The 17,578-nt window shown below is 37.4% G+C and overlaps 1 protein-coding gene across 2 annotated transcripts in view; it reads right to left on the bottom strand.

The window, feature by feature from the left end:
• Positions 1-14,235: 14,235 nt before the first annotated feature.
• RNLS (renalase, FAD dependent amine oxidase) overlaps positions 14,236-17,578 on the bottom strand; it is a 299,467-nt gene continuing 296,124 nt past the window's right edge. For both annotated transcript variants that reach the window (XM_004607498.2, XM_055119607.1), the window contains exon 7: positions 14,236-15,740. In XM_004607498.2, coding sequence (XP_004607555.2) covers positions 15,588-15,740 — 153 coding nt within the window. In that variant the 3' untranslated portion in view covers positions 14,236-15,587. The remainder of the gene's footprint in view (positions 15,741-17,578) is intronic.

The raw sequence follows: 17,578 nt of genomic DNA, 5'->3' as shown, positions 1-17,578 counted from the left end.
TTTAAGACTTTAATGTTTGGTAATTTCCTCTCCTTTAAAATTTCTTGGAAAGGTTCAAAAAGTATTATTATGAATTCTTCATTTAAAGTTTGCTAGAATCACTAGTAAATCCGGGGAATCAATCTTTAGATTTTGCCTTATATAAGGGGAGGATTTTCTTGTTGTTTCCATTTTGTTACTTGCAATGGGTATGGTTATTTTCAGGTATTCTATTTAATTCTTACTAAGTCTTGGAACTTAGTTTTATAAATATTTGACATTTATTCTATGTGATCCAAGTTGTTGTTGTATCATTGTATTCGTACTTCCTTATTCCATGAACTTCTGTAATATCTGCTACAACATCTCCTATTTCATTTTTTAAATTAATTTCAGTCTTCTTCATAGAAGGCTTATTAAACGTTTGTCTGTTGTGTTAATTTTATAAAGAGCCAACTTGTATTTGTTAATATTTGGATTGTCTTTTGAAACCTATTTCATTAATTTCTTATAATTTTATTATTTCCTTCCATTTACTGGTTTCTGGTCCCCAGTTTTTTTATTTCTAGCTCATTATTATTCTTGTTTCCTGAGGTAGACAAGTATTAATATAAAAATGATGCTTAGTATTGCTTGTGCTACAACCCCTTGGTTTTGATAGGCTATGCTTACATTTTCATTTATTGCCAGTTAATTTTCTCTTTCAAGTTTGATTTCTTCACTGACCCAAAAGTTGTTCAGTAGTATGTTGCTTATTCTCTACAAAGTTGTGGCTTCCCCTCTTTTTCTTTTTTTGGTTTATTTCTAGATTTATACTGTTGTAGACATCTGAAAATATACTTAATGGAATTTCAATTGTCATATATTTATTGAGATTTGTTTTGTGTCACATGTAGCTTATCTGTGGGAATATTGTATGAACAGTTCAAAATAATGTGTGCTTTGGAGTTGAATGTTCTGTAAATATCTAATAAGTTCATCTCATGTAATTTTTCACGGAAGCTTTTGCTACCATGATTATTTTCTGCATGGATAATCTGTCCATTGCTGTACATGGGATATTAAAGTCCCTTATTATTGTGTTGCTGTCAATGTCTTCTTCCATTAGGTCTGCTAATGTTTATTTTATATATTTGAGGCTATGACTTTGAGAGCATAAACATTAATAATGGCAATGTATTTTTGTATTGATTCCTCTATCATTTTCTAATGATGAATTATAGCTGTGGTATTTTTCAAAGCAAAGCCTTTATTATTTGATATAAGTAGCGCAATTCCTGCTCTGTCGTAGAATACCACCAGTTCTGATTTCTTTAAGTCTTTGTTTGTCTTTACAGCGTAAGTGAGTTTCTTATAAATAGCACAGAGTTCACTTTGTGTTTCAATACATATAGCCATTCTGTACCTTTTAATTGGTGCGTTCAGTCATTCACATCGAGGAGGGTTATTGATACATGACAACTTGTTACTTTCATTATGACTTTACTGTGCTGGTTCCATTTCATTGTTTAGTTTTTCTTGAGAAACCACCTTAGTATATCCCAGAGTGGTTGCGCCATTTAATTTTTCCACCAGTAATGCATATGTGTTCCAATTCCTTTACATTTTTGCCAACATCTGTCATTTTCTGTTAGTTTGTTTTTTGATAATAGTGATCTGATGACTGTGAACTGGTGTCTCATTGTGGTTCTCTTCTTATTTAATCAAATAAAATATGACAGTCTGCCCTAGTTTTCAGCTCTCAGGTGGGAACTTTAATTTCAGCAGGTTTTTGTTGAGAGAGGAAGTTTTCTCTACTCTTATAATCACATTAGTTGAAGCCTGAGCAGTAAGACATTTACCTTGCCCGAGGCTGACTTGGGTTTGATTCCTAGCACCCCAGACAGTCCTGAGTACCACCAGGAGTGATCCCTGAGTGCAGATCCAAGAGCAGGCCCTGAGCACTGTTGGATTTGAACACAAAACAGAGCAAAACAAAAAAAGAATCACACAAGCACTTAGTTCTGAGAAATTAGAGAAATGTTTTATAACCCCACATCAGCACATATTCCTCTGGTGGTTCCTTGTCCTTATCCTTAGTGGCTTTCAGCGAATACTTGCATACTTGGACTACGTAGTTTTGGCTCCATGGGTGATTTTGCTGCTTCCTGAATACCCGCTAACAAGCAGGCTCCCTAATCCCATCATAAATCTATTTTAATAATAGAAAAATTTTAATGACATTTCAGGAATTCGGAAAATATTTCAAATAATTTTTAAATTATTTTAAACATGTAGTGTGGCAAAAACACTTTCTTCAATTCACAACAGTTTAAATATATTTTAAAATTATGTCTTGCAAAAACTCACAAGTGAATACAGAGACATGTGTAAAGGTATTTATGACAATAATGTTGGGAGCAGTAAATATTTAAAGCAGCTTAATGCTTACCAATAGAGGAATAGACAAACTGAGACTTATTTACAAAATAGAAGAATAGTGAATATGTATTAACCAACTAAGGGTGTTAACATGGAGTGATGATAAAAAAAATATGATACTGAAGTGAACAAAATTTTCAAATTACTGCATGCAATATGCTGTAAAATTAAAAACTCAGGGAACATTACCAATTTGTATATATGCATATAAAGTCAAATATAAAAATGTAGAAATGCTACCATAGAGCAATATACCTGATAAAAATAAAGACATAGGAGTACTTTCCTTTGTGACAAAGGAAGAAAAGAAGGAAATACAGAGATGAAATATAGTATTATCTGTATAATTTTTATTCTAAAATGTTAAAACTTGGAACCGGATAGTACAGCATGAAAGGCTTTGTCTTGCATGTCACTGACCTGGCTTTGATCCCTGGCATGCCATATGGTCCCCAGGAGTAACCCCTGAGCACAGAGCCAGTAGTAAGCTGGGTGCGGCCCCACTGGGACCACTGGGTGCGGCCCCAAAATAAAACAAACAAAAAAGGCTGAACTTTGGGGTTGGGGTGATAGTTCAAAAGGCTGGAATGCATGACTTGCATGTATGAAGATGAGTTAACTCCTGGTACTGCTGGTACTACTGCTCCTGAGCACGGCTGGTACCACAGGGTCCAAGCAACACAATATCACTGAACGTAGACCTTGGCCTCACCCAACAGGCTGAGTATCACTGTAAGTGATTTTCTAAGCACCACTTGTGAAAGCCCCATCGCTTGGAGCTGTGTCAACCCCTCCGTTCCTGGGCTCTCCAGGTGGCTCTCTCTCAATCCCCGCACACGGTGCTCTTGAACCGCTTCCCCACCCAAGACAGCTGTTCCCTTGGACGGACGGAGGAAGAACATGGGCCAAGCTGGTAGCTGATTAGTTGCCATTTATTCAATCTCTCGTCACTCCCAGCTCTCCATTTGTGATCAGACTCTGACTTGTAAATATTGTCTTTCTCTTCTAACCCTTCTCAACCTTCCCCTCTAACTCTGTGTCTCCCACAACCTTCTGTCCTCTTCTGTCTCTCTCTGTGTCAACATTCCTTCTGACTCCTCCAATCTACTTGTCCTTCTACCTGTCACCGGCTCTCTCACCCTTTTTCAACCCCATAATTCTTTCTTCCTGCTGTATCCGTCTCCTCTATCTCTGTCTCTGCTGTCTCTCCCCTTGTCTCTCTGCAGCCGCTCCTTTTCTTCTCTCTCACCATGCCTCCCCAACCACACCTCCCCATGGGAAGTGTAATTAAAATGTTTTTTCAGTCTTCCCGACCACCTGCAGCCCACAAGGGCAAAACAGCCCTTAAGGTGTGTTTCTCCTGTCTTTAGACCTGCAACTTGTTTAACTTGTTTAACCTCTTTAATTCTCCTTTCTAATATTGACCATTCTGTATGAACACAGTAATAGACACTTTTAGGGTTGTAGGGTGACTCTCATGGGGACATCTTACTACAGACTCAGACTGCAGTGCTCAGGCCAGATGAATCATTTCTAACCCCAGCAGGGTCCCAATCTAGTTATTACTTTTGGATTATGACAGAATTTGTCCATGACCAAGATCTTAATTTATAGGTAAGCATTAGGGCACTTTGGCCAGGACCATTTCGATACCAAGGTAGCTGGTTCACTGCTTGCCCTGGGTCCATCCAGTCCCTTGCCGGGACGCTGTTATTGGGGACCTAGGAGGTAAGGGCAACTTGAGGCTTAAGTTGAGAGAGCGGATATCCAAGAGGTAATATTATCTGGAGTCAATCAACTCCCATGCCACAGGCCTGTCTTTTTAACTGTCTTCCTGTATCCAAACAAAAAGCAATTGCTCTGAAAGAGCTAACCATGCAAAGGACATTAGGGAGAAGAGAAAGACAATATTTACAAGTCAGAGTCTGATCACAAGATAAAGGCAATTGACAGGTTGAGGGGCAATCATCAAACACAAGCTCCCAGCAGTCAGGGAGGAAGGGCAAACCAACATTATCCTACAACCACTGAGACAGGAAGTCACACACTGAATCCTTCCTTACCTCAAGCCAATATTTCAATTTTTGTTAAGGACATAAAGGGTATTAGCATAATATACTTTATGGATATTAGAATGATATACTTTACTATACTATAAATTTTGACCTTTTACCATAGTCAAACTATGTTATTTATTATTTTATTTAGTCACTGTGAATTACAAAGTTTTTCCTGTCTGGGTTTCACACATACAATGTTCCAACAGCGATCTCTTCACTAATATCCTCCGTCCTCCACCAGTACCCCGAGTCTGATTCCCCTCCCCCAACCCAGCCTGCCTCTATAAAGGCACTTTATAGAGGTTGATGTTACTGTTAATGATGGGGTTTTGTGTTTAAGACTTTACCACCTTTTGGTATCTCCTCCTTCTCCAGAGTGACCCCTTCCCTCCAACATTGTCTTAATGTTCTCTTCCCCTGTGTTATCCCACTTACCCATCCTTCTCCCCCAAGTGGTAAGCTTCCTACTGAAGACTGTCTCTCATGTGTTTTTTTTCTATTGTTTTGGGTCATTTATTTTTTCCTAACTGTGTTAAATTCTTTATATCCAGTATATGACAGAAATCATTCTGTGTTGGTCTTTTCCCCTCTAATTTCACTCAGTATGATATTCTCTAGGTTCATCCATGGAGCAGCAAATAGCATTATTTCATCTTTTCTTACAGATGAGTAATATTTTATTGCATACATGTACCACAGTTTCTTTAGTCAATCATTTGTTCTTGGGCATTTGGGTTGTTTCAGATTATGTCTATTGTGACTGGTGTTGCAATGAATTTAAGAGTGTAGATGTTTTTCTACACTGTGTTTTAAGTCCCTTAGGGCATATTTCAAGAAGGGGAGATGCTGGGTCAAATAGGAGCTCAATTCCTAGTTTCCTTAGGAATGCAAAATTAAAAAAAAATCAATAATTAAAAAAGGATGTTATTTGTAGCAATAGTTTAGGAGGTCATTTTTCTCCTTCTCCTTCTCCTTCTCCTTCTTCTTCTTCTTCTTCTTCTTCTTCTTCTTCTTCTTCTTCTTCTTCTCCTTCTTCTTTTCCTTTCTTTTCTTTCTTTCTTTCTTTCTTTCTTTCTTTCTTTCTTTCTTTCTTTCTTTCTTTCTTTCTTTCTTTGTTTCTCTTTCTCTCCTTCTCTCTCTTTCTCTCTCTCTTTCTTTCTTTCTTTCTTTCTTTCTTTCTTTTTTTCTTTCTTCTTTCTTTCTTTCTTTCTTTCTTTCTTTCTTTCTTTCTTTCTTTCTTTCTTTCTTTCTTTCTTTCTTTCTTTCTTCCTTCCTTCCTTCCTTCCTTCCTCCCTCCCCCCTCCCTCCCTCCCTCCCTCCCTCCCTCCCTCCCTCCCTCCCTCCTTCTTTCTTTCTTTCTTTCTTTCTTTCTTTCTTTCTTTCTTTCTTTCTTTCTTTCTTTCTTTCTTTCTTTCTTTCTTTCTTTCTTTCTTTCTTTCTTTTTCTCTTGCCCTCCCCCCCACCCTCCCTTTTTTCCCCTTCTTTCCTATTTTAAAATTTCACCACCATGAGATACACAATTACAAACTTGTTCATGATTGGGTTTCAGTCATAGAATGTTCCAATACCCATCCCTTCACCAGTGTACATTTCCCACAACCAATACCCCCAGTTTCCTTCCTACCATTTTCATCTGCCCCCATCCTGCCCCAACCTGCCTCTATGGCAGGCATTCTCTCTCTCTCTCTCTCTCTCTCTCTCTCTCTCTCTCTCTCTCTCTCTCTCTTTTCTCCCCTTTTGGGCATTATAATTTGTTATACAGGTAATGAGAGGTTATCATGTACATCCCTTTACCTACTTTTAGCACTCAGTTCTTGTTCAGAGTAATTATATCCAACTATCTTGTCATAGTGGCCCCTTCTCTATCCTAACTGTATTTTGAATTTAATTTTTTATTTTATTTTAAATTTAATTTTTTAATTTGAAAATTACATCTAATTTTTCTTAAATTAAAATTTTCTTTTCTTTTAAATTAAAATTTATTTTAAATTTAACTTTGCTTTTCTTTTCCTGTATTTGGGCCACACTCAGCTTAGGACTTCCTCCATGCTCTGTGATCAGGAATCGCTCCTGGAGGTGATTGGGGTATTAAATGTGTTGCTGGGGGTTGAACAGGGGTGGCAGCATGTAAGGCAAGTGCCCTTGTACTATATTTCTTACCCTCCATTTGGCATTATCAAGACCATGGGGGAATCCGGTTTTAAAGTGACTTTCTAGATAATCATGAACAAGTTGTTACCAGACTAAGTTTCAGTTTGCCTTTTTATTTTTATTTTTTCGGTGTAGGGGATGTTTTTTTGGCAACACCCAGTGTGTTCAAGGTTTACTCCTGACTGTACACTAAGGAATTACTCCTGGTAATTATTTCTGGTAATTACTTCCACCTGGGGAACCATATGGAATGCACCAGGGATTGAACACAGGTTGGTTGCACGCAAGGCAAGAGCTCTATCTGATGCATCATCTCTCTGGCCCTCAGTTTGCCTGTCTGTAAAACAAGGAATAGAATGATATTTACAAGTCTCAATAAATACAAGTCAGCTGAGGAATTCTGCAAAGATGCAGATCTCTAGCAGAATTTCTTATTCTCCTGGGACCTAAAAAAATCTTCATTTCTATAAAGCTCTCAGCTAATCAGCACCCATGCTGCTCATCTAGGGCCACATTCTGAGTGCTAAGGATAAGATCCACATTGTCCAGCGGTGGGGGGGGGAGAAAATGTAAATTACATTTATAATTTAAAATGCTTGGTGCCATATTAAAAAAGTAAAACTAAATAGGTTGAGTTAACTATAGTAACATTTTATTTAGTCTTATGCAATAAAAATATTATTTTGTTATACAATGAAAGTTATGGATGAGCTATTTAACATTTAGCTAAAATGTTTTAATGTTCATTATTCAATCTCTTGGCTGAAAATCTACTTGGCTTCCAGGAGATACTGAACAAATAAGCCCACATGTGATTATATCACAAAATTAGGGAGATGGATTGGATGAGAAAAAGCAGGATGCTATGCCAGGTATATTAAAGAGCACAACAATAAACCATAATAGCATTTATTCATTTGTTACTAAAGAGTCATTAAGACTTTTTGAAGAAAAATGACTCTGAGATCAAACTTACAGTGGTATGTAAACATAGTCCTGATGAGATTTTTATACTGAACTGGCTTCCTTAGCTCTAAGCTGTCCATCAGTGCAGCAATGGGAAGGAATTAATTTTCTTAAGTCATATTTAACTATTAAAAATAATAATAGCAGTCAACATAAATTGCTTTCTTATATGACTGAAACCCCAATCATGAACAACTTTGTAACTATATCTCCCTGTCATTTAAAAAAAAAAAACCTGTGCCAGGAAATTAAAAGGAAATGAATTTGAAAAAAAATTATTTTCTATGTGCAGAGCATAATGCCAAATGTCTTATATCTATATTCCATAATCTTCAGAATAATTCTACGGCAAATAATATCAGTAGTATTCCCAATATATAGATGAGGATCCAGAGAGTCAGAGCTAGCAGAAACTAACCCTAGATCACACATCTAGAAAGTGGCAGATCTAGAATTTCATGGTACTGACCTCATGCCATAGAGCTTACTAGGAGTTGAGTTTTTAAAATCAAAGGCCAGGGCCAGGAACTGAGTTCACATGCTTACCCAAACATGTTAAGAATGCACAATGACCACTCCCAGTTTTCACAGTCTTTTAGAGATTAAGTAAATAATCTTCAGCAGAATCCAAACCAAGTGTGAAATTCTTTGCATTCAGCACACATGCTTGTTAAGGAAAAGACACTATTAGTCACAGAGAATGCTTCTATTTTTCATCATCCCTACTCTTGTTGATGGCTTAGCCCAATTTCTGTTCAAGAACCAGATTAGGGCATATCTATCCCTTTTCCCCCAACCAACAAATAAATTTACTTCTCTATTATAACAGGCAAAAGTAGCCCACAGCTGGTCTCAGGTAGACACAATGATATTCTGTGTCAGCAAGGTATTGAAGAAAACTGGAAATTTTAATTTTCTTTTTGTGTGGACCACAAGCAGCAGAGTTCAAGGATCACTCCTGACGGTGCTCAAAGGACCTTGTGTGGTGTCAGGGATCAAGCTGGGTGAGTTGCAAACAAGGCAAGTCCTTTAGCTATTTCTTATGTCCCAGAAAGTTTGAACTTCGTTTTTTAAGGGAAAGGTCTGGGGCCAAACCCAGTGGTGCTTAGAGTTTACTCTTGGCTCTGTGCTTTGGGATCACTCCTAGTAGTGGTTGGTCGACTATATGGGGTTCTGGGAATTGAGCCCAGGTCAGCCACATGCAAAGCAAGCACTTTATCAGCGGAACTGGGCCTCAGAAAAGTGGAACTTTTAATCTTCTGAGTTTTACTATGGACTTCTATCAATGCAGAAACTCTTACCATCAACTTTCAAAGTAAGTGGAGACTTTTATAGGATTCTCAGAGGCAGTGGGAGGATCTGCTCATGCTCTTAATCCTCCTTCTTCTCCCTCCTCTGCATCATCATTATCATTGTTATCATTCATTAAACACTATGTGACCAGCACTATACAAAGATTTTATGTGTATTTGAGTCTCAGCAATCTTTTGAGGGAGTTACCATTAGCTCATATTTCAGATTATAGAAGATTGTGAGGTTGTTTAAATGCCTCAAGGTCAAACAATTAGGAGTAAAGTCTGGATTAAAATACAGAACTATTTAACACCACAGGACGTGTTCTTAACTGCAAAGCTGTAATGTTAGCCTTGAAGGATTTACAACAGGGGCCTAAGATCAAAGAACAATGGACCAGATGTGTGGATTTAAGAAGAAGCTGTATTTACATAAAGTGATGGGATCTAGATTTAGAGGTTCTTCATCTGGTATCCAAAGACCCTGGAGTGTCTAAAAATAAATTTTGGAGGGTTTGCGACCCCCTAAATTAGGAATCAGTAATTTTTTTTAAGGACCAGATAGTAACTTATCCTTTATTTTAAACATTAAAGGTTTGCTAAGGCATTTTCCTTTTCTCTTTTCCAGAGGTCAGTCATTTTCCATGTTCCATTAAGTCTCTGTTGCAAATACTCATTTCTTCTTCGTTGCTGTAGAAACAGTCATAGTTAATATACTCAGAAATATTCAAGGGGTCAAGGCTGTGTTCCAAGAAAACTTTATTTGTAAAAAGACAGCAAGAAAGTTTAAAATAAAGTCACTCTTCATTAAAGTCTATCAAAGTTAATATTCATGAAGTACATAGTGATTAAAGTGAAGTTTATATTCACAGTTTTTTTTTTTTGTTAAGGCATCCACAGATTTCCTTCCCTTCTCAAATAATTCAAAATTCAAGAATGGATAAAGAAACTATGGTTTATATATAAGCAGTGGAAACTACTTGGCCATAAGAAAAGATGAAATTATGCAATATTCTGCCACATAAATGGATCTAGAAAATATGCTGAGTGAAGTCAGTCAGAAGGAGAGGGACAGATACAGAATAATCCCCCTTATATGTGGGATATACAGAACCATAGTAGGGGAATAACAAATGGCCAAAGATAACAGAAACTAAGTACTGGTCTATATAAGTGAGATTACCACACCAGAGGGGTGAGGGGTAGGAACACCAGGACAGTGATAGAGGGACGTGAACAATCTAGTGAAGGGTGTGGTATCGAAACATATGAATTTGTAAAAAATACAAATGAGCGTGGAGTGTGTGATGATGTGATGTGTGTTGTGTTCGAGGGCTCTTGGGGCGGTGCTCTCTCTCAATGCTCCCATTCAGTGCTCTCGAGCCGCTATGTATAGACCGGATCGAGATGGCTCCTCCTTTGTGCTCTGTTTCTGTGTGTACTGCTGTGCTCTCTTCTGTCTGTCTCTCTATGTCTGACTCTGTCTCTGTAGTCTCTTCCCTGGTCTCTTCAGACCTCTCTCTGTCTCTGTTGTCTCTCCTCTGGTCTCTTCCGATCTCTCTTCTTCTGATCTCTCTCTCCGGAGCATTCACTTTGTGTTCTTTCTTTCCCCTGCTTCTGGCTCTGATGATTCTCTTCCACTCTGTGCTCTGCTTCTGTGTCTTCTCCCAACTTCCATGCTCTGCTTCTGTTTCTTCTCCCCCACTTCTGTGTCTTCCTCCTCTATTTCTCTTACAGTTTTAGTTTATACAGCAATCACATAGGGTGATGACACAAAGGTGGGTTGAACATTAACAAATCAACAAAGAGGGGTAAAACCACTCCTCCAGGAGATTAACAAAATCTCATCTAAGGAGATTACTCCAGATTACTGGGAGATCCACTTAAGGGCGGGACCCCATTCAGGGTGTGTCACTTTCTTCTTTCCTCAGCTAGTAATCCACTTAAATAGTTATAGTAAATTTACTTCTAATAGTTCTAGCAATGTCATTCTGTATGAGCGCAGTAAGAGATATATCAAACTTAATGTTTGATTCTTCCTGAAGACATTCACTACATTTTCTAGACTACAGTCCTCAGGCCAGGTTAGTCTTCCTAAAACCCCAGCAGGGTCCTAGTCTCGTCATTACTTTTTGGATCATGACAGCATTTGTCTATAACCAAGCTCTCAACTTATAGTTGAGTATTGTGGCGATTTGGCCTGGCCCATTTTGATGTCAGGGTAGCTCACAGCTTGCCCTGGGTCCATTACGCTCCTCGTTGGGACCCTGCTTTTGGGGTGCTAGGAACTAAGGGCAAGTGAGTTGAGAAAGCAGACGCCCAGGAGTATATATTACTGGAGTCAATCAGCTCCCAAGTTACAAAGCATAATATTAACTGTCTTCCTGTGTCCATACAGAAAGGACATTGCTTTAAGATAAACTAAGTTCCCTGCGGCAAGGCTGAAAGGACAAATGCAATGTTATCCTACATTAACAGTATTATAAATCATGGTGCCTAAAATTAAAAAATATTTTTAAAAAATTCAAGATGTTTAAAAGCTAGTCAAGTCAAATGGTCTCCTGCTTCCTCTAAGCTGAAGCATTCTAAGGTTTTATAATTCTAAAAGTCTTTTTAAATTAACGCTTTCTCCTTAGCAGGTTCATTTGATACTCTCTTCTCTGAATTCTTAGGTACACTATAATTAGTCTTATTGAGAAAAAACAAAGGACACAACACAATACCATTTCTACCATGCTGGCTTCCTTCGCTAATTATATTGGCTTGGCATAAATACTTTCTAGGCAGGAATACAGCAGCTCAATTCTGCACCAACTGATGTAAGGTTTGCTAAGCCATTTTCCTTTTCTACTTTCCATTAAGTCTTCTCCACATACAGAATTCATCCTAGCTACACTGATATGTCATTTGGATTCCTGAGGTTGAGTCATATCTGCCCAGGTGGAGTATAGTTTACTGGATATTTTTTTTTCTGATGTATCTTTTCATCTGTAGTCTCTCTCTCTCTCTCTCACTCTCTCTCTCAGAAACATGTTCTTGTTTGCTTTTACTTTTAGGAGTCTTATATTTCATGAGCTACAGCATCTTTATTCTCTGAACTTGCACTTACATGTATGTGGATTTTATCTTTTCTTAATCAGGGTTTTGGGTGCAAATTAATAATTATATTCCATTGTTTCCACTCCAGAGTCAGCGATCATGCTCTGCATGCATTTTTAAAGAATATTCACACTGTGATTCCTGAAAACTACAGTCAAATTTAAATTATTGTGTTATTTGAAAATCAAAATAATGATTGCACATTTAGCTTGGATAAAAAACAGGGCTGGCTGCTTTAAATTTTAAAAGAGGGGGTGGAGAAGAAATCACACAAATCACTGAGCATCACATAAAAATGAAATAGTATTTATATTCCAGGTTTTGAAAATGGAGACTTAGGCATAGGAGAAGAAGAGAGAAGGAGAAAATACATTAAGGCAGAAAGAGATAATAGAGGAGACAGATATGCTAGAGGACAGGAAAGGATATTCAAACAAAGGGAATGAAGAAATGAGAAGTACAGATGGAGAGAAGGAACAGAGCGTGATTCTGTGCTAAAGAAGAGAGTGTGGCTGAGTTTCAGTAATACAGCTATTTCTCACAGCAAGTGCCCCCAAAGAAGGAAATAAGCTAGCAAATGAAAATAACAGGGATATAAATCATTTTGCCAGTTCTTATGGAGACTTTATTCCATATTAGACTCCTGTTTATATCACATTAGGATTAGTGCTAGCTCTCTGAAATGAAACATCAATAAGAAGACCACATGGTGCTAATTGTACCTCCAACTCATATTTCAGTTCAGCTTTAATTATCATGTTCATCTGGCAGCAGCATGGTGCCACGTAAATAGAAATGGGTCATGGGAGGCCTGGGTTCCTGTCCTGACTTCTCATTTTGTGACCTCGGTTGGCCAATCTTTATGCCTTGATTTCCTCAATTGTCAAATGTGAATAAGAATTACTTTGTCTACTTATTTCACAAGAGAGTTAGGAGAATGAGAGGTGTGAGTGTGTATATATGTATATACATATATACACACATATACATGCATATATATGCATACTTGGATGAGTATAAAATAAATTGACCTTGTTCTTTTTACTTTAGGTAGTGGGTAGGCGTGGGGTGGGGATGATGGCATTTTGCACAGAAGGCTTGGTGACTCAATGAAGTGCCTCTTTTTTTTCTCTGTAATATCTGGTCTGGGATTATTACTGCTTTCTTGATGTTTTTAGACATACTTTTCCCCTTCAGAAATGCCAAAGGTGAAAAATACTATTCCACTGCTATAATTTGTCACCCTTGCTGCCTGAGCAAGACATGCATAGACAGTTTAGTAATTAAGCTTTTCAACACTGCATCATAAAGTTTTATTCCTGCAAAGGCTATATTTATCAGCTAACAAGTATTAAATCACCCCGCTGCTCAAGTCGTTTCTCACTTGAATATGCTCCTTTCAAAACAGAGCAGCTCTCCTTGGCTTACTTGATTAATAAAAGTTCTTGTTTGGAAATACTGTGATGTTGTGTGATCCTTTGGGGCTGACATACATACACCTTGGCAATGGTTTTAAATGGTGCTGACCCCTATTTCCCAGGGGAGTCTGATATCATGGCCCTGAGGTCTCTGAGGGCATCCTGGCCATCTGAGTTTCACACTCCTCTGGGACTGCTTCCTGACCAAGATAATCCCATATCCACTTCTTTTCCAAAGGGGAAGAGGCAAGAGAAAATAAGACTTGTAAACACTTGATATATTTTATTTCCTTATTAGAACATGAATTAGTCTGTTTCTAGCCAAGATGGATCGAAAGATAAAAATATTTCAGAATGATTAAAATAACCCAGTAAAATGATCTACATAGTAAACAGGATTGGGTATTTTTCCCATATTTCCATATCTTCTCAAAAGAAGAAACAGAATTCTGAATAGATACTGAAAGTTATCACTAATGGCTAAAGATAGTACTTTCTCTAATTAACCTACCCTATCCCTATAAATTATTTTCTCCCTTTATTGGAGGATATAAATCCAACAGATAAATATAACATCATCCTTGTATATCAGTCATCTTTCAGCCAAATAGTTCCTAAATTATATTAAATGAAATAAAATAGTCAATTCTGTTGACTTAATTTTATACCATATTTTAAGAGGGAAGTCAACAGAGAGATAAATGTGAAGCAAAGATGAGTCAAAATAATAAAAATAAATGAAAAAATTCTGGGGTCAGGCCTGGGACTCAGAGGTAGAGCACATACCTCACATGTGTGAGGTCCTGGGTTAGATCTCTGACAACACACATACATAAGAAATAGACTCAATATTTTTAATCATATGATAGAATGCTTTAATTTACCTTTTATTTTCTGTTATAAAAATGAAGGAAGATTAATCATCTGTAGGCATTTCAGTTTACCATCAACTGAGTGTTGAAAAATATCTATGTACACACATACATAATAACATGACAAAGACTACGTTGTAAATGCATAAACAAGTTCTACTCATGCTTGTGTGTTTATATGTTTGATAGTAGACATGAAAGTATGACACATTAAGTACTCCCAATAAAATAAAACTTCTTTTGAACTTTTATTTCTTTGAGAAGCTGCAAATACTTCTTTCCTTTCAAAATAATAAAATAAAACTCACCATTCTACTTTTTAAAATTAGCAACAGGTCACTTGTTTGGAAGGTTGGGGATCAATTTTCTTACTGCCAGAAAGTCACAAGGTTGTCACTGAAGCAGATGGGTGATATGCTGAGCCACTAAGTTGGCAAATATTGAACTATTTTAAGTACATCTATTTTCTGGTTCAGTGATTTTTTTTTGGTATTGAATTTATTAAAAATGACAGGCTTGAAATGCCACAGCACGTACTGGAGAGCACATAAAGGTAACAGTAACAGCCATAGGAGAGACTAAAAGGTAAAGATCAATATATTTTCTGTCTCTTTAATATTTAATTTTCATATTAAGATTGGGAAAAAAGTATTGTGTGACTTGGAAAGTTAAGAGCAATTGGTTGTTTTCTGAAAATTTTAAAAGAGATTTGTCAAGTTGCCCTCCAAACTGCCATTTTCCAGATGACACCACATATGACCTACTGCTCAGAATCATTTCATTGCTTGAGAGAAACAAAAACTACAGCCTGCCTTTTGCAGTTTGGAGAAATGCTGTGCTTCAGCAATTAAACAAGAACAAAAAAAACCCCAACCTACCTTGAATCAGGTAGGCTGAATTCAACCTACCCTGAATTTCAACTTATACTTGAAATTTTAAAGTAAGAGTTAAAATTTGGTAATGAGGATTCATTATTTGACTGAAGCTTTAAACCCATAATAAAGACTTGAGTGCATGAATAGTCCCCCTGGTTTGACATAACTCGGGGAAAGAATTCTTGTTATTCTAAAGCATTCCTTTTCCTCGATGAGGAGTTGTGTAGGTTTGGAAAAGTGACAAAAGGTATAAAATACAAGGAACCTTCATTCTAGCATAGGCTGTAACTGTCAAAATTATAAAATTGATTTTATACTCCATATGAAAAGTGACACTAAGTGAAGAAAAATTTCCTAATAGTCTCTCTAAATGAAACAGAAAACAAAATACTTGATAATAGAAAATGGTGAAAACAAATTCCCCAAGTACATGTAGGGAATAAGGACACAGGAACTAAATATGAGTCTTAAAACTCTCCAGAACACGTAGGGCAGAAGCGATGCAGCCATCAAAGTTGGACTGAGTAAATCCATCCCCTCCACACACAAGGAAAGGTTTCAGGTGAAGAATCATTTGGCCAGGACAGTTGGAAACTGCATTTGTAACCTGAAAATATTTTAAAAACGGAATGAAAAAAGAAAAGATTACAATTGACATTCTGTGCTCTATTGCAGGGCTTCTTAAACTTTTTCCACTGGCAGATGCTTTTAAATCCAACTCAGGCAAGTGTTAAAAGAAATACCTTGAATTCATGATGCATTTCAATTTCAATTTACTTTTGGCTCTTGCACTTTTAGCAACCTTTTACTGTTGCCAATTTTTCATGACCACCTGTATTCAATTCTGTAAGCCACAGTGTAGAAAGCTAGGTGCTACTGAATCATCATGTCAATACTCACCTGGGGAAGGCTTCTCACTTGGGGAAACAGACTTCCTGCAACTGCAACAAGACCCCAAAAACAAAACCATGACACCTCCCTCCCCAACCAAATTCCTCTCTTCACTTGACCACAAAGTGTTTTTAATGCTTAGTGTTTTTAATGCTTACATTTTCAGTTATTTAGTAAGAGACACATTGAACTTCAAAATTAGTGGGTCATAAAATGCTAAATTAGTTTCAAGCATTCATGCACAGTGGCATTTTTTTTCAAATTAGAGGGGAAATGATATTCATGAAAATCAGTCACCACTGATTAAGTACCCGTTATGTGGCAAACAAGGTGGATACAAAGGAGTCTCATGAGCTGTGTCCTTTCCAGTTCAGCATGACGGATAGTATGTCGTGTGTCTACTGGTTGACAATGGGTAAAACTGCATCACTGTCCTCCAGTTTTTCATAGATTTGCTCGAGCGGGCACCAGTAACGTCTCCATTGTGAGATTTGTTACTGTTTTGGGCATACTGAATACGCCACAGGGAGCTTGCCAGGCTCTGCCATTTGAGTGGGATACTCTAGGTAGCTTGCCAGGCTTTTTGAGAGGGACGGAGGAATTGAACCTGGGCTGGCCAAGTGCAAGGCAAATGCCCTACCCGCTGTGCTATTGCTCCAGTAAAACAGGAGGAGCAACTAGAACACATCGGAGGGTCCAACCCAATTCTACTGGGATAGAGGAAGTTTCAAAAGGGAGGTGATGAGTCATTTCACATGAGTCTGAGTTATTGTAAAGCATTTGCCAGTCAAGGAAACAGCGAGGGCTCTCCAAAGAGGAGAAGCAGCATGTGTAAATACAGTCTCGGGGCAAAAGAAAACAAAATGCACTTAGAAAACTGGGCAAGGTAGAGAAAGAGTATGGAGAATATTGTCTTCCATGGAGGCAGTGGGAGGGTGGGAAAGGGGGGCATATACTGGGGATATTGGTGGTGGGGAATGTGCACTGGTGGAGGGATGGGTGTTTAATCATTGTGTGATTGCAACTCAAACATAAAAGCTTGTAACTATATCTCACAGTAATTCAATAAAATAAAATAATTTTTAAAATGATAAATAAATAAATATTGAAGTCTAGTGTCCAATAAAAAAATAAGAAAAAGAAAACTGGGGAAGGTCATGGTGTGAATGAATGTGAATGTGTCTGTGCATGCATGTTCAAAAAGAGGCTTGACTAGAAAAAGGGACAAGACTGAGAACCAAAATAAGAGCAATATAATGTTTTAAAATCTAAAAATTGAAAACCTACATCAGAAAGATTTAAAATGTAGAAATATGCTACTTGCGAATCAAAAGGGGAACATCAATTGAAGGCCGGGATTTATTTTACCTTGGAATCAGGTTAGTAATATAGGAATATGAAAAAGGCATCAAGGCTATATCCTGGAGAAAAAAATATTTTAAGGCATGAAAGGGACAGCCTATGGATAATAGTGGAGGGATACTGGCACTTTTGTGGAGGTGTGTGGTAACATTTTACTCTTAAAACATATACTCATTTACTCATAAATATATA

This window comes from Sorex araneus, chromosome 11, assembly GCF_027595985.1.
Source record: "Sorex araneus isolate mSorAra2 chromosome 11, mSorAra2.pri, whole genome shotgun sequence".
In the NCBI taxonomy this organism is placed as follows: Eukaryota; Metazoa; Chordata; class Mammalia; order Eulipotyphla; family Soricidae; genus Sorex; species Sorex araneus.
Note: the sequence above shows the minus strand (reverse complement) of the source record. Positions and strands in the feature narration are given on the sequence as shown.